The sequence below is a fragment of the Xyrauchen texanus genome, chromosome 25 (assembly GCF_025860055.1).
Source record: "Xyrauchen texanus isolate HMW12.3.18 chromosome 25, RBS_HiC_50CHRs, whole genome shotgun sequence".
NCBI classification, from domain to species: domain Eukaryota; kingdom Metazoa; phylum Chordata; class Actinopteri; order Cypriniformes; family Catostomidae; genus Xyrauchen; species Xyrauchen texanus.
Window position 1 is genome coordinate 1,727,692 of NC_068300.1, and position 20,954 is coordinate 1,748,645.

Sequence of the window (20,954 nt, forward strand, 5' to 3'; positions counted from 1 at the left end):
AGTCAGCCGCTGGATTTAAAGAGCTCATATGTCCGAAATTAATCATAACTCGCACATTTCTGTTCATTTCTCCTAAAATAATGCGTCGATGATAAGCTTTTTGCACGGTCATTAAAACGACAAAGAGAGAAAAATGTACAACATGCACAGAAAATATATAGATCAAAATAAATATAAACCTCACAACACTTACCGAAATGAGTTCTTCTTGTGTTTTCTGGAGGTTTTCAAAACAACAACTTCCACCAACTGGACTGGAGTGTTGACGCGCTTGAGAACAAATATCTGATTTATCAGCGCTGTTCTTCTTCTTGTGTTGTTTAATGGCGGTTTACAAGCCAACATATGGTGTATTACCGCCACCAACTGGACTGGAGTGTTGACGCGCTTGAGAACAATTATCTGATTTATCAGCGCTGTTCTTCTTCTTGTGTTGTTTAATGGCGGTTTACAAGCCAACATATGGTGTATTACCGCCACCAACTGGACTGGAGTGTTGATGCGCTTCTACATCTAATCTACGTCTGATTTATCAGCCCTGTTGTCTCACTTTAAAATGCATTATATACTTTAAACTATTTTACAGCATTATACAGGAAATAAATATATCTAAGAATCTCTTTCATCCTCTACACAGTTTAGCAGAAAACATTCAACAGCACTTGTAAAACTACATTTAGGAGAATAGTTCACCCCAGAAGTAAACTTCTGTCATCATTTACTCACCCTCATGTTGTTCCAAACCTGAATTACTTCATCTCTTCTGTTGAACACAAAAGGGAAACTTTTATTTTTATGACACATCTCCATAAAATTAGTTATACCATGGGTCTGTTGAATGCTTGATTCTGATTGGTTGACAGATAATGTGTGCAATTATTTTTCAAGTAAACGCATTTATTAAATAAATTGAGAAATATAGATTCAAACTATTTCACCTTACCAAACCTATTGAATTGTTCTCAGGACAGTTAAAAATACTAAGAGAAATGCTTAATTATCTTAGGAAAATAGGATTTTATAAAAATATATTTATATTTTTTTTCTTAAAAACTCTTATCTTATTAAAAAAAAAAATTGTATTTATGTTTCACACTCCAGTCCAGTTGGTTGCGGTAAAACACCACATGTTGGCTTGTTAACTGCCATTAAACAACACAAGAAGAAGAAGAACAGGGCTGATTAATTTTTTTTTATTTTTTTTTTTTTTTTTGCAGTCATTTAAATAATTGTAATTTTTTTTATTTTTTTTATTAACAGACCATAATATATAACATTATACAAATATATACAGAAAATACCAGAGTGTACAAAATGTTAATTCCTTAATCAAAAAAATAACCACGAAAAACACTACAAGTCTTTTTTGCTTTTTTGTTGACAATATTCTCCAGACAGGTTCTGTAGTTCTTGATCTCCTGGAGAAAATGAATGAAATTTGGCTTGGACCCTGACCATTTCTTTTTATGTATGTGGAACTTCCCCAAAATAATAAAAAGTTGCACAAGAAAAACAAAGTTATTATTATTATTTTCATTGGAATAATATATACATATATCAAAATTATTTAGTTTGAATATAGTTTTGGTTTTCCTTCTGATAAAATTTTCCATATCCACCCAAAAGATTTTAGAGTATACGCAGTTATAAAAGAGATGTACAATAGATTCTTTTTCAATTGAGCAAAAATCACAGGAATAATCAATATCTAAATTAAATCTCTCTAATACACTTTTAGCTGGATATATACCATGTAAAACTTTGAATGTAACCTCTTTTACTTTATTATTTAAACAATATTTTTCACAAATATTCCAAGCTTTAGTCCAGTTTATATGTCTAAAAACATTGTTCCACAATTAACTTTTATGAGTAGCTGTTTCGCCTATTAAAATATTCCTAATCTGTTTATTGGTACAATGGTGATATCAATATCTCCTATAAACATGCTGTCTTTAACATACATTGTCTCAGAAATATCACTTCCACAAGCTCTTATAACACGTGTAACCTGCTGAGGTATGGCGTCAAACACAACAGGAAACTCTTCTGGTGTAACTGGAAACCCAAATTTATCCAAGAATTCACTATAAGTTAACAAATTACCGTTTGAATTTAAAAGTTGTCTAACTAACACAATATTATTTTCATACCATCTTTTATAAAAGAGAGATTTATTTTTATATTGAATACTTCTATTATTCCAAATAATATATTTATTTGGGGAAAAATTGTGCTTAAACACCAGCATCCAAGCTAATAAAGCTTGTTTGTGAAATTTAGCTAAATTTAGTCAATTTTATAATCAGATCTCAACAAAAGATCTCTGCCACCCAACATATCAAACACATACTTTGGAAATGTGTACCACATGCTGTCCTTTTCTTTCATGAATTTAATTAACCAATTAACCTTAAATGTATTATTCAAGGTTTCAAAGGTAAGCACTGATAACCCACCTTTACTCTTTTGCTTACATAAAATGTCCTTTCTCAAATAATGTTGTCTGTTTCTCCATAAAAAATTAAATAATATTTTGTCTAATTCCTTGTATACACTAGATGGCATATGTAAAGCTAAAGACACATACACAGATCTTGATATCCCTTCTGCTTTAGACAGTAAGACCCTTCCATTCAGGGATAAATACATTAAATCTCCTTTTAATGTTGTTAATTATAGGTCTGAAGTTAAGCACACTGCGTTCATTCTCATCTTTATCTATTATAACTCCTGAATATGTAACTGTATGCTTAATGGGAATACCATTTAATTCTGTTAAATCACATGTTTTAAGTGAAAACAGCACAGATTTATTAATATTCATTTTTAGACCTGACACTGAAGAAAACTCTTTAATACAATTAACCGCCTTTATTACTTCTAGGTCATTTTTAAGAAAAATAGTCGTATCGTCTGCCAATTGGCACAATTTAAATACTCTTCCTAATGTGCTAATACCTTCAAATTCTGCTCTTTTTATGTGTAGGGCCATAATTTGAGTAACTAATAAAAACAAGAATGGAGATAATGGGCTACCCTGCTGTATACTTCGATTAATCTCAAATCTACTAGTTGTACCTGTTGTTAATTTGACTGAGCTATTACATCCATTGTAAATAGTTTTAATAGCGTTCTGGAAGTATTCTCCAAAACCAAAGTGTTCAATACATCTAAACATAAACTCATGACTCACGGTATCAAAGGCTTTGTAAAATTCTATAAATAAAATGAATGAATCATTTGGTATGTAACAATTGTAATCAATCATATCTAAAATTAACCTAATATTATTACTGATATGCCTCCCAGTCATAAACCCTGATTGTTCTTCGTCAATAATTTCTTCCAGACCTTTCTTTAGTCTTGCAAAAATCATAGCAAACAACTTTGCATCATTATTCAGAAGGGTAATTGGTCTTCAGTTGTCAATATACATTTTATCCTTATTACATTTACATTACATTTATGCATTTGGCAGACGCTTTTATCCAAAGCGACTTACAGTGCACTTATTACAGGGACAGTCCCCCCAGAGCAACCTGGAGTTAAGTGCCTTGCTCCAGGGCCCAACAGTGGCATCTTGGTGGTGCTGGGGCTTGAACCCCCAACCTTCTGGTCAGTAACCCTGAGCCTCAACCACTGAGCCACCACTGCCCCTTGGGAATATTAGGCTTGGGAATAATTGTAATAAGACCCTGTTTAAGAGTTGCAGGTAATTCCCTGTTTGCTATAGATTCTTTGAACATGGCTACTAAAAAAGGAGATAATTGAACTTTGAACGTCTTATAGAATTCACTAATAAGCCCATTGTTCCCTGGAGATTTATTATCTTTTAATCCCATTATACAATTTTGAACCTCTTCCAATTTAATATCTTTGTCACAAAATAATTTAAATTCTTCATCTATTGTCTTTGTTGTATCTGAAATTCTGCTCAAAAATAAATCTGTTACTTTTTCATTAAAAGGGTCTGAAGTGTAAAGACTTTTATAAAACTGAGTGACATATTCAGCAATTTCTTTATTGTTTTCACATATTCTATTATAATCATGAGTTTACGCATAGATGATACCTCACAGTTCCGTTTTTCTAAATTAAAAAAATATTTAGTGCTTTTTTCCCCTTGTTCCATCCACTTCTGTCTACTCCTTATAAAGGCACCTCTAGCTTTATCTGCATAAATTGTGTCCAATTGTAACTGCAAGGAGGCCAATTGTTTACGTTCTTCGTTTGTTAAAATTTGCCTACTGGATAATTCCAGTATCTCTTCAATTAATTTATTTTCTTTCTCTTTTTTTATTTTGGCAATTATTTCTACTTAAGAGGGGCTAAATCTTAAATTCTTCTTCTTCCTAGTCTTCTTCTCAGGTAATCTACGTCCAGATGTAATTATATTTTTAATATTTATTTAGCTTTGAGAGCTCTTGCCATGCTATGATTTTAGCGCTTTTCTTGCAGGTGTTGTGTCTATTAATTAAGAGCGGAACACGAGATCGGCGCCAATTAGTTCCGCCTCTAGGATCTCCTATTATTTTTCAGGTAGGAACCAAAAACGGTAACAAACTTAACTAAAAAATGTGAGGCAGTTACACTCCCACCAAATCACAAGTGATTTCTTAGAACAGCTTAGAAAAACACACATACTGCATAAAAACGGCACATAATATTAATTTGAAATACTAACTATTTACTTATGGCTTAACTTAAGAACTGGTGGAAAGAGTGACTAGAAGATGCTGGAGTCTTCAGTCTGCTTCCAATAATGTAACTGTCTTATGGATGTGCCTCTCCAAGTGAACAGGTTTAGAGATGCGCTTTCCCTTTTCATCCAGACTTGAATCGCTGATAAGCAACTTGAGTCTTCTCACTCTTCCGTCCTTTCCTGGGTACACTTCAATAACTCTTGATAACTTCCACTGGTTTCGTGGTGTAGCATCATCTTGCAAAATGACGATATCATTGACCTTAGCATTTCTGCAGTCTTTGATCCACTTCTGTCTATGTTGGAGATTTAGGAGGTATTCCTTCTTCCACCGTGTCCAAAAGTTGTTGGCTAAGAGTTGAACTCTGCGCCATCTCATGCGGAGGTAAAAATCTTCCCTCACAAACTTTCCAGGAGGTGGAGAGATGATCGTGGATTTCATGGTCAGGATGTGGGTTGGTGTCAAGGGCTCTGGACTGGATGGATCATTCAGATGATCAGTGGTCAGAGGTCTGCTATTTACAACAGCCATGACTTCATATAGGAACGTTCGTAGTGAGGAGCAGTCAAGTTGTCGGGCTGACTGTTCCAGAATGGATGTCAGGACACTTCTGATGGTGCGAATTTGTCTTTCCCAGACACCACCCATATGACTTGAAGCTGGGATGTTCATGATGAACTCACATCTCAGTTCTTTGAGCTCTTCTTGATCCATCTCTTTTAATGCTTCAGTAAACTCGCGCCTAGCGCCGACAAAGTTTGTCCCTTGATCACACCTTATCTGCCGTACTGTTCCACGAATAGTGATGAATGAACGCAGAGCGTTGATGAAGGCATCTGTGGTCAAGTCATCGAGCATTTCAATGTGTACTGCTCTGGAACACATGCAGGTAAGTAACAGTCCATAACGCTTTTGCTCTTTTCTTCCTTCCTTGACGTAGAATGGCCCGAAGCAGTCCATTCCACAGTAAGTAAATGGAGGGGTTGTTTCCATTCGCTCTTCCGGGAGGTTTGCCATCCTTTGTTGTTCTGTGCCTCTTCTAAACTTCCTGCACGTTGTGCACTTGTAAATATGGGATGGCACTGCATTGCTGCATCCCAGAATCCATATGCCATTGGATCGGAGCTCATTCATGGTCATTCCACATCCTTGATGGTGCACTCTCTCATGATAGTGCTTGACGAGTAATGCTGACACGTGACTGTCTTTAGGTAGAACAGCTGGATGTTTCACATGTGGATGTAGAGCAGCGTGAGTTAAGCGGCCTCCCACTCTGAGGTTACCTTGGTCATTCAGGAATGGATTTAACTTGTGTAATTTGTTGGCTTTGTCTTTGATTTGGGTGTCCTTATGACACTGGATGCACTGTATTTCTTGAGAGAAGGTTGCTTGTTGAACCATCTTGATTATGCTGAGCTCTGCTTCTCTCCTTTCCTCTAAACTGGTGCTTTCACAGGACTTTGGCTTGAGGCCTCTGGCTTCCTTTGCACGCCGCTTTAGTCTGGCTATAGCTTTCACCATTCTTGACCAGTCGGAGAACTTTTGTAGGCGATCTAACAGTGACCTTATTTCCTTTGCCTGGGTGTCATGAGCCTGGGCCTTCTTGAGCTCTGGATCACTACTTGCGATCTCTCCCACCTTGACTACTCCGCTGGGTAGCTCTTTCTGCCAAAGAAAGTCAGGGCCCGTGAACCAGTTAGAAGCTACAAGTTGTTCTGCTGCAAGACCTCTTGAGGCATGATCTGCTGGATTATCTTCAGAACCCACATACCTCCATTGTGCAGCCGCTGTACTTTGCTTAATGTGTTCCACACGGTTTGCTACGAACACATGAAATCTCCTGGCTTCATTATTGATGTATCCGAGGACAACCTTTGAATCTGTCCAAAAGAATTCTTGTAGGCAATCTATCTCCAGGTCCCTTTTGAGCATGTCACAGGTGCGGACAGCTACGACTGCTGCTGACAGCTCAAGTCTTGGTATGGTTGTAACCTTAGCAGGGGCTACTCTTGAATTCCCCATTACCAAAGAACAGTGGACTTCACCTGATGCACTGACTGCTCTGAGGTATGAACACTCGCCATAACCTGATACGCTGGCATCAGAGAAATGGTGGAGCTCGTAGTGCTGAACCTTGAAGTTTGATGGAATGTAGCATCTCTGGATCTTCACACCAGCCAGGTTTCGCAGGTCTTGGAGCCAAAACTCCCACCGAGGTCGAAGGTCATCAGGTAAGATGTCATCCCAACTGAGCTTGTCACAACACATCTGCTGCAGGATCTGCTTTCCCACCAGGATGAATGGTGCCACAAATCCGAGTGGATCGTATACTGAAGCGACTGTGGACAAGACTCCTCTTCGGGTAAGTGGATTTTCTTTGACGATCACTCTGAACTGAAACTCATCAGAAGCCACGCACCACTGTATGCCAAGTGCTCTTTCCACATGTAGTTCCCCCAGGGCTATGTCCAGGTCTTGGGCGGCTTCAGCACATACTTCTTTGGGGATTGTGGCTAGGACTTTCTTGCTGTTGGAGATGAACTTGTGCAGCCGGAGTTGGCCTGTGCTGCAGAGCTCTCTTGCCTCCTTCACTAACTGAATAGCTTCGCTTTCGGATGCTAAACTTGACAAGCCATCATCAACGTAAAAGTTCTTCTGGATGAACTTGATGGTGGCTTCATTGAAGTGTCCTTGTCCTTCAGCTGCGAGGTGCTTGAGTCCATAGTTAGCACAGCCAGGTGATGAAGCAGCACCAAACAAGTGGACTTTCATTCGATAGATGGATGGTTTAGCTTCAAGATTTCCATTTTCCCACCACAGGAATCTTAGATAATCTTGGTCTTCTGCTTTAACATGGAACTGGTGGAACATGCGTTCTATGTCACACATGATTGCCACTGGACCTCTCCGGAAACGACACAAAACTCCCACCAAGGTGTTTGTCAGCTCTGGACCAGTCAGGAGATGGTCGTTTAAAGATGTCTCTTGAAATCTTGCGGAGCAATCGAAGACAACACGTATCTTCCCAGGCTTTTGGGGATGATACACCCCATGGTGTGGGATGTACCATGCTTAAGCTTTATTGAGGTCTTCTTCTGGGACTCTTTCTGCGTCTCCACGTGTTATGATCTCATTCATGAAGGTCTTGTAGTCTTTGTAGTACTGTTCGATTCTTTTCAGCTTCCGTTCTAAGCATCTGAGACGGTGGATGGCGCATACCATGTTATCTGGTAAATTGGGCCTTTCATTCTTGAATGGCAGCGGCATCTCATAATGACCATTGTCCTTGAGCCTGATGCCTCTTTTCATCTTTGACAGGAATCGGAGATCCTCTTGAGAGATGTGGCCATCCTCCAAAGACCTTTCGACAAAGTCAGATTCCAGTACCTTGATGATGTCTGCAGGTGAGACTACCTCCTTGACCTGAGTTCTACAGACATAGTGCACTTCGCTTGTGAGGGTTGAAGGGGACTGGAGACCAGGCATCACTTGCTTCACGATGACTTGGTGACTTACTCCAATTTCATCTCCATAGTCAAGACATTGGTTGCCAAAACAGACTACGCTCCAGCCCAGGTCTGTTCTCTGTGCAAAGGGCTGATTTTCTTTACCAGGCACCACTTGCCTTGGGACAAGAGCTTGAGGACAGTTTTAGCCGATTAGCAGGCCCACGTCACAGCTTTGCTGAGGAGCAATCTCATCTGCGATATGTTCAAGATGAGGCCATGCCTTTGCAGTCTCTGGTGTGGGAATATGATCTCTGTTTGCAGGGATGAATTCTCTTGAGTAGATCACTGGCAGAGGAATTATCTAGTCTGAGTAGAATCCTCTCACTTGTAGTCCAGTCAGTTTCCGGCAGGACACGACTGTGTTTCTTGAAGCCATTGTAGAGAGCTTTAGCTGAACTGGTTCGTTCCTTGTGTGGAGAGTCTTTGCAGTTTCTTCATTTCATTTCATTTCATTTTATTAGAGGATAACCCCTTGAGATGGAACATCTCATTTTCGAGGGGGTCCTCACAGGATGAAGGTTGTGTCGCTCTGTGTATCGAGGAGTGCATACACAAGAACTTCACGATCTGGCTCACTTGTGGCTGACACCCACACTGGAATGACTGTGGATGTATGAGTGTTTTTAACATTCTGTATAACTCTATTGGATATTGCCTCACGTGATGATCTTGCTGCTTTATCTTGTTGACGATCCATTTTTCTTTCCCTTGACCTGTCACTGTCCCTTGCTCCACTAGGCTGCGTTGACATCCTTTCTTCCTTGGTGCGATTGTCATGAAGGCAAGCTGGGTGTCTTTTCTCACACATATCGCAGATCTTTCTGTTTTCACAGTCCTTTGAGCGATGGCCAAACTTCAGACAACCGAAACACAATTTCTTCTCTTGAACAAACTTGACTCGCTCTGAAATAGTCTCATCCATAAATTTACGACACTTGTGTAGACTGTGACCTGCCTTCTCACAGAAGACACAACTTGTGGTTACAGTTTTCTCTTCTGAGTTACTTGCAAATACATTTGCTCCAGTACCTCTGGTCTTTGAAACCTTGATCTTCTCACTTTCACTTGGTTTTAGAGCATGGAGAGATGTTATTGGGTTGCAGGCAATTTTGGCTTCACGTGTGAGAAACTTGACAAACTGGCTAAAGCTTGGGAACGTGTGACTTTGTTCTTCCACTTCTATGACCTTCCTATTCCATCTTGAGGTCAGCCAGTCTGGAAGTTTAGCGAGCATTTTCTGGTTCTCGTTGCAGTCGTTGAGTACTTCAAGACCTCTGATCTGAGACATGGCCGCCTCACAGCTGCGAAGAAAGTCAGCGAGTTCCTGAAGTTCCACACTCCCCTTGGAGCTTATCTTGGGCCATGCATCGAGCTTATCTCTGAAGGCCTTGGCGATAAGGAATGGATTACCGTATCTCTCTTCTAGGATGATCCACGCTGCACAATAGGCTGACTCTGTGCCTAGCAGGAAGTAGCTTTCAATGGCCCTTTTGGCTGGTCCACCCACATACTTTCGCAGATAGTATATTTTTTCTTCGGCTGGTATGTTTTTCCTGTCAATAAGTGTCTGAAAGGAGACTTTCCAGTCATTGAATCTGAGTGGGTCGCCGTTGAACGTTGTTGGTTCAGGTACGGGAAGACGACTCGCACTGATGGACTCTGCGAATGCTCTAACAAGAGCTGCTGTATTGTCTTCTTGTTTTAGATGCGTCACAGCTGGAGGTGGGGAGCGATGCTGCAATAGGCTACTTTCATGCTTGACTTCCTCATTCTCCTTCAGAGGGACAGATTGATGGAGCAGCTCAAATATTTCTTTATCTGAGCATTCACTTTGATCATATACTTGCTGTCGTGCCTTAGCAGCCTTTAGCTTCTTAATTGTCTCCAGTCGTTCTAGTTGTCTGCGCTTGGCTTCCAGCGTCCTTTGTCTCTCTGCATTTTCAGCCTCTTGTTTGGCTCATAAATTGGCAGCTTCAGCTTCGAGTCTTTCAAGTGCTTCGAGTCTTTCAAGTTCTTCGATATGGCGTTCTTGCTCTAGCAGTACCTTTAAAGTGGCTTCATTGGCAGCAACTTCAGCAGCAGCATCTTGTCTTGCAGAAGACTGACTTGAACGGGATGTTGTTCTTGAGTTAGCTCGAGAATGAGCAGACGACTTGGTGCGATGAGTGTTGACGCTTACTTTGTCTGAGGCTGCAGATTTAATTACAGACTCTGTTGCTTTCACCTTCTGTCCTTCATCCCCTCTTGTGTCTAGAAGAGCCCTTGCAGTATGGATGATTGTTCTTGTTACTGCTTCACAGGTGTCTACTCTGCGAATTGTGTCTTGGTCGGGAATGTCAGTGTGCCTTAAATCTTCATAAACAACATTCAGATGATCTGAGGCATTGCTTAGCTTAGTGATATGGTCACGCAGCAGGTTGTTTGAGCATTGTCCACTCAGCGCTTGTTTGGTGTCTTTAGTGATAGCCTTCCACTTCTCGTAGCTCACACTGAAACGGTGTGCAAATCTTCTTACTTGCTCATCGTGCAGTTCTTGGCCCTTTTCCGTAAACTTGCGGACTCTTTGGCTTTTTTGTGGCTTTTGTGAGGAAGTGTGGTTATCATCTCCTGTGCCTTCAGCAGCTTGTGGTTGCATGTCTGTGCAGTGCTGCTGTGTGTCTTCACCAGCACCTTCTTTGTCACTTTCAAGAAAAAGCTCAAACTCTAACATTTTAATTTACTTTAGTTTTAATCTACATGTGCCTTTAGTTGAGTAATTACCTTGTTTGCAATAATCTAAGTTAGGTTTAATGTAGCCTAAGCTCAATTGAGTAGTTGTATGATAAATGACTACTACACCTTTAACTACTTGCAGCTACTAACACTCTTTTGGAGAAAAATTACTCTCTGCAGTTAAATTAACTTGATTATCCAAAATAAAACTGTACTCAAAAGGCTAGTATAACACAGTTAAATAACACTTAAAATTATATATGGCCTTTTTAAACTTAAATCACCACAAGTGAAATTTAAAAAAAACAGACCAAAAAGGTTAACTCTTAGTTAAACTTGTACATGTACCATATTAAGTAATAACCATTCACCTTTAAATGCCTTGTATATTACCAATTCTGCCTTACTCTTAGTACTAATATTTCTTAGTAATATTTATAGCATACTCATCAGTAAACACAATGTTAACACAGTAGCAATATCAATAAAATTCCATTTGAAAAGGTAAGTAAACAAAACAACATTAACTTGTTATGTGAAATGCAAAAACATGTCTCAGTCTCTTGTGCAGAACGCATAATGTCTCTAAGTTGCAGCTTAATTTGCGTTAGGGAACCTGATTCTTCCAGTGAGCACTGCGTCTTCTTGCGCTGATGTGATGGCTGGAATGCTGGCGCGCGCTGCGATGTGTAGATGTCCCGGCCAAACCACGAATCGCGCTCTCTGCTGCCGTCTTCCTCGCCTACTCATGCGGAGCAGTCGAGTTCTCACTGTAGCTCCCTCCAGTAGTCAACACGAAACACGAGGTCTTGTTTAAAAAACGGGGTTTTTTTTCTCCAACATATCATGTCGACCCGTGAGAACTGGGTGAAAAAAAAAAAAAAAGGATACAATAATAAAATGCATGTACGTATGTCTGGAATTCACAGTTGTGCCACTTTAGCTACACATTAGTTAACACAAAAATTATGCACTTGAAATATATCACAAAAACCCAGATATAAATGAAACCTCGTAGGCTGCTTTCTACTTAAGAGGGGCTAAATCTTAAATTCTTCTTCTTCCTAGTCTTCTCAGGTAATCTACGTCCAGATGTAATTATATTTTTAATATTTATTTAGCTTTGAGAGCTCTTGCCATGCTATGATTTTAGCGCTTTTCTTGCAGGTGTTGTGTTTATTAATTACGAGCGGAACACGACATCGGCGCCAATTAGTTCCGCCTCTAGGATCTCCTATTATTTTACAGGTAGGAACCAAAAACGGTAACAAACTTATCTAAAATATGTGAGGCAGTTACACCTCTGTTGTCCATTCTGCCGATGCGATGGGCCATATCCTCCGCTGCCGCGATTGTCTCTCCATCACTGCCTGGAATTGTTGCACAGCAAATCTCTTTCACCTTAACTTTAACGTTTTCCTCCAGCTTTTCAGTGACTCCATATATGCGAAGATTATAACGACGGCTATATCGGTCAGCTTCATTCACCTTTTGCTCCATTTCACCAAATTTCCTTTGCATTTGTTCCACTTTCATTTTCATTGAAGCATTTTCTTTTTTTAAATCTCCCACTACTTGATGGCAAAAGTCCAGCGATTTTTTTTTTTTAAGCCCCTCGATTTGCAGCGCGTTTTGTTTAACAGCTTCGTCAGTTTGGTCCGCTCTTTCGTTGATTTTATCAGTGATAACGCGAATGATATTGTCCTGTAACTCAGCCAGAGATGGTTCAGAACTTACTTGCATTCCTTGCAACTTATTCTGCTCTTTTCGTGCTTTTTTAGAACGTTTTTTATCGGGTGTATTAGGGCTTGAATCACAGGTTCCATCACTTTCCTTGTAAGCCTTGCATGAGTAGGAGTTTGTGTCTTGAATCACTCTTTTATCTTTGATGGTAACCACTTCCATTTCTTCCGTTGTACAAGACTCACCTGTCGAATTTCCGTCCATATCCACGTATGACAGACTCTAAGCTGCAGTTCTCAATATGATGAACCAAACGTGCACAATTTAACTTTATATTTAACAACAGCTATGCAACAATGTTATGTAAATATTACTGACTGTGTGTGACAATACTACCAACGTTCCTCAGTGGAAACGCACAACCACTCTTTCCGCCATCTTGGCTGAACTCAACAGGGCTGATTAATCAGATATTTATTCTCAAGCGCATCAACATGAATCTGAACTGCAACACTCCTTTCCAAACTAATTTATGAAATAAACGGTAAATCTGAAATAGGACAACAATTATCAACATTTGTAGGATCAGCCCCTGGTTTCTTGAGTATTGGGGTTATTGAAGCAGTTTTGAATGATATAGGAACTAAACCAGAGGACAGTGAAGAATGAACGATCTCGGTGATTAAAGAAGACAAAGAGGTAAACTTACTTTAACTAAATATGTTGGAAGAGGACCAAGCTGACAGGTCTGGATTTCCAAATTAAAGAGGATCTCTCATCAACAGTTGGAATTTTAAAGATAGAAAATGCAGAAAGAAGTAGTTTAAAGGAAACCGAGTCTGACGGGCCACAACCATCATAATTTAAAAGACTCAGGTGACTTTAGGATATTGTTTACAAGAAAAAAGAAAAAATAACAGATTTTACTTTAGAGATAGCATCTTTATAATGTTGCATATGATGAGCATAATATACTTTATGAACTGTAAGACAAGTTTTGGCATACAAACGCTCCAGCCGACAGCCTTTAGGTTTAAGCTGGCGGTATTCAGGAGTATATCAAGGAACAGAGTCAGTAAAAGAAACAGTCCGGGTTTTCAAAGGGGCAAAAACATCTAAGATTCAACCTCAGTCAGTGATTTAGGACTGTGGGTACTCTCCCATTTTGCTAACAGTGACTAGTGATAGACCGATTTTTGCAAGTATCGTCATTGGCCAATAACAGTGTTCACTTGACCGATAAACAGCAGCGTTAACTTTCCCTTGATTTTGTTTCACTTAAGACATTTTGTGTACATGTTGTTGTTAAAATGTATTATGTATATTGGTTATTTATATCAGCCATTGGCCAACCTCCTCTACGGCTTATTGGTATGGGCCACTGAAAAACACATATTGGTCGACCACCAACTGTGACTTCTTGGGCAATACTCTTTTACATGTCTATATAGAGTACTTGCTTTGTTTAAACTTTTCCCAAATTAATCGCAGTCGTACGTTTTTCTCCAGTATGGATTCTCTTGTGTGTTTTCAGGTTTTGTGACTGAGTGAAACTCTTTCCACAGTGTGTGCACATGTAAGGTTTCTCTCCAGTATGAATTCTCTCATGCTTTTTCAGGTCTTGTGACAGAGTGAAACTCTTTCCACAGTGTGAGCACTTGTATGGATTCTCTCCAGTATGAATTCTCTCGTGCTTTTTCAGGTCTTGTGACAGAGTGAAACTCTTTCCACAGTGTGAGCACTTGTAAGGTTTCTCTCCAGTATGGATTCTCTCATGTGTTTTCAGATTACCTGACAGAGTGAAACTCTTTCCACAGTGTGAGCACTTGTAAGGTTTCTCTCCAGTATGAATTCTCTCATGTGTTTTCAGATCACCTGACAGAGTGAAACTCTTTCCACAGTGTGAGCACTTGTAAGGTTTCTCTTCAGTATGAATTCTTTGGTGCCGTTTCAAATCGGTGACTGTAGTAAAGGTCTTCCCACATTCAAAGCACATATGAACTCCAGCAAAGGTATGAATTTTCTGGTGCTTTTTCAAATAGGACAGGTGTGCAAAACATTTCCCACAAAAAGAACACTTGTAAGGCTTCTCATCTGTGTGAGTTTTCAGGTGTTTTCTTAGGTCTGAATCCTCAACAAATGCTTTACAACAGTTATCATATTCAAATGGATTTTCTCTGCTACAGTGATGTCGGACATTATTTTTGAGAGAAACTGCATATGCAAAACATTTTCCACACTGATGGCACGTGTAAGGTTTCTCTCCTGTGTGAATTCTCATGTGTAAATTAAGATTTTTTTTACATGCGAAATTCTTTTCACACTGAGTGCAAGAGATTTCTTTGTTGCTCTTCTTTGAGGATTTTTTGGTGAGAAATTATTTTCAGTCTTTGAGCAACTCAAAGATTTTTCTCCAGTTGTGAAATCATGATGTTTCTTCTCTGCTTCATTCAGCTCTTGATGTTCCTCTTTCACGTCCATCAGCTCTACAATAAACAAAGTAAATTAACAAAAATCAGTTCGAGAGGGACAAATGTATTTACTTGTGCTGTGCAAGGTCCATAGATTCATACTAGGGGTGTCAATTAGCTAAAAATAAAATGTTTATATCAAAATTACATGACATGTCATTGCATCATGCCATTTACAAGATGAACGAACCATCAATGTATGAATTAACGGTGCAAACCCCTTATCAAATGATCAGGAAATTAGCAAGAATTGAACAAATAAAGTAACTTCGTATGAGATAGTTGTTCCCTTTTGGTTTCTTTAAACGTTTAAACCTTGTAGATACACTTTTTACAGAAAGAAGAGTCAATGTTGTTCCACTCAATGTTATTTTTCTTTCTTGAAATAGTCTTGTTTTCTGAGGTCTTGAAATCTGCTGACAGTTTTTATTAGCTTTTTTCCCCCAACTTTGAGATCTTCAGCAGGTGGTCATCCCTGCATGAAGAGGCTTCGGGCCTTCCGGATCCGTTCTTTCTGGCAACATCACCTGTTGTTTCAAAGCGCTGACCAATTCTCTTAATAGCTGATAGAGAAATCGGGATCTTCTCTGCCTTTTTGGTTTTGTAAACTTCAGAATAGCTACATTTGGCCTGACGGAGACCAGCTCCGTGGTTTCTGACAGCAACCCCTGCATGATATTTAGCATTTTTGTGGAGCAGACTTTGTGTGAATGGCTGTGGACAACATGGACCAATGGTAGTAAGGAGGTGTTCAGCAGCTGGTTAGAAATGTTCCTAAACTTTTGCCCAGGCGAGCTGTAATGAACCACCAAATCAAACTGATGAACCCCTTTTTGACCAGATTTTGCTCTAAATGCCAACACACCATTAGTTTGTTTTTTAGATTTTGTATGAAGTATATCGTGGCCATAAGTGTATTATCTGAAAAATAACTTTAAATTGTCTATCAACTGGTGAACCATCCTTTAAAAGACATCATGTTAAAAAGGACAAATTAAGACTTTAAGCGAAACCCTAATCCAGAGTGACCGTTCCTGCAGAACTGTTTTGAATTTGGAAAAATAAAAAAAGATGTACCTTAAAAGACAACTGAGCACTTCTAAACTGACAACACAAAATAGAGGGAAACGTTTTAGTATGAATTTCGAGTGATAAAATCATCTGCTAACAGATCCTGTCATGAATATGTAAAACAACATTACAAGGAGAAACATATCTGAAGGAATAAAATCATCATCATCATTACTCTGTTCCTTTGCTGTGGTTTCTTCATAATATTCATCACTCTGTTGTTCCTCTACTTTGATTTCTCCTCTCATCTTCATCAGGTTCCTGCAGTCCAGCAGCTTCACTGAACACATCTTCACTGGTATCTGCAGCATCTGCTGTTCTCCAGTGTGGATCACATTCATCTGTTCTCTCATGATGAACATCTGAACACAAAAACATCATCATTATAAATGGACTGACATTCATCAAACTCAAGATTATTATATGATTGTACACAAGAACAAATCTGTTAAACAAAATAACTTATTTAAAAGTTATGAAGATAACACTTACATTGTTACAGCGAGAATAAACATTGTCTGATATATTCTAGAAAATAAAAGTTGATCCTTTACAGGTTTGGATTGTGTAATAATGGAGAGATCAGTCCAAGGTATTGGACAGGTTTGTGAGGAGTGCGCATGTGCATGGAACAGACCGAATTACAAATATCATAGGGTTGAGCCAAACAACAAGCCAACAAAACATTTCTGGGAGTACAGTGGGAAAAGTGGCCATTTATAAACACCGCTGTAAAATATGAGTTTTACGTAAAGGGAAACCCCACTATTGAAGCGCAATTCCACTAGAGGTCAAGATAGAAAGGTAAGGAAACAAACACAGAAAGAACTCTGGAATATCTGGAAATAAAGCAAAGCAACAGATAATAAAATACTGAAATCTTCCCCAGTTACCATGTTTGTTATTCACAACAGTGTTGTGGGGAAATTACATTGCTGTGGAGAAAGCTGCTTACTGACTGAGCTGCATGTATACAGGAGTACGCTGCTTATACAGATCATGTATACTGGAAGTCAAGTCAAGTCAATTTTATTTGTATAGCGCCTTTCAGAACACACATCGTTTCAAAGCAGCTTTACAGAATATTAGCATTAACAGACGATAAGAACTGTAATGTCTATAAAGTTGATTAATCATCATTGTGTAATTTAGATAAAATATGATTTTTAATAGTGTTTAAAAATAATTAAATGATAAATTGTATTTATAACCCCAGTGAGCAAGCTGTAGGCGACTGTGGCAAGGAACACAAAACTCCATAAGATGTAGATTAATGGAGGAAAATAACCTTGGGAGAAACCAGACTCACTGTGGGGGCCAGTTCCCCTCTGGCTAACATTATGAATGTAATGTAAAATCAAGGTTTAAAATTATTAAACTAAGTGATAAGGGTCAGTGATTAAACATCGATTGTGTTTGAACTGCAAGATTAATGACCAAAGTCTTTGAAGTCCATCTTGATTAATTGCCGAAGTTCACATACATGCAATTGTCCTTGTTAATTGGCTGATGAAGGCTTTTGTTGGCAATAGTTAGTCTAAGCATTTCATTTCAGGATCGTAGTCCATAAATAGACCGAGGTGATGCAGGTTGGAGTTGGCATCATTTCATCCTCTGAAGTCCATCATAATAGATTGAAGTGATGTTTGGCACCGGCTGCATGTAGTCATCATCATTCTGCGACATGTAGCAGTGGAGTCCAACATGAAGCAGGAATGGTGCTGGATCCAGCCGGTTCTGGTGACCTCAGGATAGGAGTCCCGAGGTTGAGACAGGGAAACAAATAAAAAGATGTAAGCGTAGATGCCATTGAATTTATTGCAGAGTTAGAGATCATGCTCAATGTTTCTGGTTTCTGGTTCCGGCAGACCCAACTAAAGCAGCCTAATTGTGGGATAAATTATGTGTATGCCTGGCTAAATAGATGAGTCTTTAGTCTAGACTTAAACTGAGAGAGTGTGTCTGCATCTCGAACAGTGTTAGGGAGACTATTCCATAGTTTATTTTGTGGATTTTGATATTCTAGGAACTATTAATAGGCCAGAATTTTGCGATCTTAATGAACGTGTTGGAATATAGCGTGTTAGAAGATCACTTAAGTACTGTGGAGCTAGACCATTCAAAGCTTTGTACGTAGTTAACAGAATTTTAAAATCAATACAGAATTTAACAGGTAGCCAATGTAACGATGATAAAATGGGGCTAATATGATCATATTTCTTGGTTCTCGTCAGCACTCTGGCTGCTGCATTTTGAACCAATTGAAGTTTATTTATTGATCTTGCTGGACATCCTCCCAGTAATGCATTACAATAATCTAGTCTTGAGGTCATGAACGCATGAATCAGTTTTTCGGCATCAGCAACCGAGAGCATATGCCTTAATTTAGCAATATTTCTTAGTTGGAAGAATGCTGTTCTACAAACATTTGTAATTTGATTTTCAAAGGACAGATTGGTATCAAATATAACCCCTATGTTCTTCGCTGTTGAAGATGATGTAACAGTACATCCATCTAGAGTCAAATTATATTTTAGTGGCTTATTTTTAGAGTTTTTTTGGTCCAATAATTAGAACCTCTGTTTTGTCAGAATTGAGTAGAAGGAAATTTCTGGCCATTCAATCTTTTATTTCACTGATGCACTCTGCTAATTTTGAGAATTGTGAAATCTCATCAGGTTTTGAAGAAATATAAAGTTGTGTATCGTCAGCATAGCAGTGGAAACTTATTCCACGATTCCTGATAATATCTCCCAGGGGAAGCATATACATGGAGAAAAGCAGAGGCCCTAAAACTGATCCCTGTGGCACTCCATATTTTACTTTTGTTTGGTTTGACAATTCCTCATTTACATAGACAAAGTGGTAGCGGTCTGCTAAATATGACCTAAACCATGCTAATGCAACTCCACAAATTCCAACATAATTCTCCAGCCTATTCAAGAGAATGTCGTGATCTATCGTGGTCGAATGCAGCACTAAGATCTAAAAGCACTAGAAGAGAAATGCAGCCGCGATCAGATGATAAGAGCAAGTCATTTGTAACTCTGATTAGTGCAGTCTCTGTACTGTGATGAGGCCTAAATCCTGATTGAAATTCTTCATATATACTATTTCTCTGTAGAAATGAACATATTTGGGAGGATACTACCTTTTCTAGTATTTTTGACATAAACGGGAGATTTGAAATCGGTCTATAATTAGCAAGTTCTCCAGGGTCAAGTTGTGGCTTCTTAATTAGCGGTTTGATAATTGCCATTTTAAAGTTTCTTGGGACATGTCCTAAGCATAGCGAGGAGTTAATGATATTAAGAAGAGGTTCTGATATTACAGGAGATACCTAAAGAGCTTAGTTGGTATAGGATCTAACAAACAAGTTGTGGCTTTTGATGTTTTGATAAGTTTTGTTAGCTCTTCATGACCTATGATAGCGAAGGATTGAAGTTGCACATGAGGGAAATTATTCGACATCGTTTTCTGAGGTGCTATGACAGATGATTGCATAATTCCAATTTTATTTCTGATTATTTCAATTTTATCTGTAAAGAAATTCATGAAGTCATTACTCTTGAGCTGTGACGTAATATCTGGTTCGGTTGAGGCTTTATTCCTAACCAATTTAGCCACAGTACTGAATAAACATCTAGGATTGTTGTGGTTATTTTCTATGAGTTTACTAAAATATGCTGACCTGGCAGCTTTGAGTGCGTGTTTGTAGCTACAGACACTATCCTTCCATACACCCTGAAATACTTCTAATTTTGTATTTTTCCACATGCGCTCCATTTTCCGAGCTGCTCTCTTGAGAGCATGAGTGTGATCATTGTACCATGGTGCAGGGCTTATTTCTTTAATCGAAGTGGGGCGACAACATCAAGGGTGCTAGAGAAGACTGCATTTACATTTTTTGTTATTTCATCAAGTTCTTCTGGGCTTTGGGGTTTACTGAGTGTATGAGATAGATCTGGAAGAGTATTAGTGAAGCTATCTTTAGTGGTCGAAAGAATAGTTCTACCTGAACGATAGCGTGGTGTAGATTGAGTTACATTAGCTGATTGCAGCATGCAAGAGACGAGGTAATGATCTGAGATGTCATCGCTCTGCTGCAGAATTTCTATATTATCAACATCAACTCCATATGAAAGAATTAAATCTAGCGTATGATTATGGCGATGAGTTGGTCCTGTTACATTTTGTCTGACTCCAAGAGAGTTGAGAATATCGATAAATGCTAATCCCAATGTATCATTTTCATTATCTATGTGACTGTTGAAGTCACCAACAATTAAGGCTCTATCTACAGTAACTACAAGATCTGATAAAAAATTTGCAAATTCACTAAGGAAATCTGAATAAGGCCCGGGTGATCTATACACTGTAGCAAGGGTAAAGGACGACAGAGATTTTTTATTTATATTTGACGGTGTCACATTAAGCATTATTAGTTCAAAAGACTTACATTTATATCCTGTCCTCTGAGTAACACCAAAAACTTCACTGTAAATTGTAGCAACACCTCCTCCTCGACCCTTCAGACGAGGTTCATGTTTATAACAATAACCTGGGGGAGTAGATTCATATAAACTAATATATTCATCCGGTTTAAGCCAGGTTTCAGTCAAACAGAGCGCATCCAATCTATGATCTGTAATCATTTAATTGACAATTAGTGCTTTGGTAGCAAGAGATCTAATGTTTAGTAGCCCTATTTTTATATGATGTTTATTTTTAATTTGTTTGTTTTGTTCAAGTTTGACCTCAATCAAATTTTTTCTAAATGATTTAGTGAGGGTATTGTGTTT

General features: G+C 38.7%; 2 protein-coding genes across 4 annotated transcripts in view; both read right to left on the reverse strand.

The window, feature by feature from the left end:
• The window catches only part of LOC127618586 (zinc finger protein OZF-like), a 178,767-nt gene that overhangs the window by 67,758 nt on the left and 90,055 nt on the right, over nt 1-20,954 (reverse strand). Inside the window, exon 1 of one of the 3 annotated variants that reach the window (XM_052091137.1) lies at nt 194-324. The exons of 1 other annotated variant lie outside the window; for it this stretch is intronic. The gene's annotated coding sequence lies outside the window, so the exon portion shown is untranslated. Of the gene's footprint in view, nt 1-193; nt 325-20,954 lie in introns of those variants that run through there. One more of the 3 variants, XM_052091139.1, reaches the window with a different exon arrangement.
• LOC127618614 (zinc finger protein 239-like) lies at nt 13,558-16,465 on the reverse strand. Its single transcript, XM_052091181.1, has 2 exons — nt 16,328-16,465; nt 13,558-15,096 (listed from the first exon to the last, which is right to left on the reverse strand). Exon 2 carries the CDS (start codon nt 14,889-14,891, stop codon nt 14,076-14,078), a length of 816 nt encoding a protein of 271 aa, XP_051947141.1. The 5' UTR covers nt 14,892-15,096; nt 16,328-16,465; the 3' UTR covers nt 13,558-14,075.

Excerpts from the sequence above, each read along its gene's own strand:
- LOC127618614 (XM_052091181.1), bottom strand. The coding sequence starts at position 14,891 with ATGAGAATTCACACAGGAGAGAAACCTTACACGTGCCATCAGTGTGGA.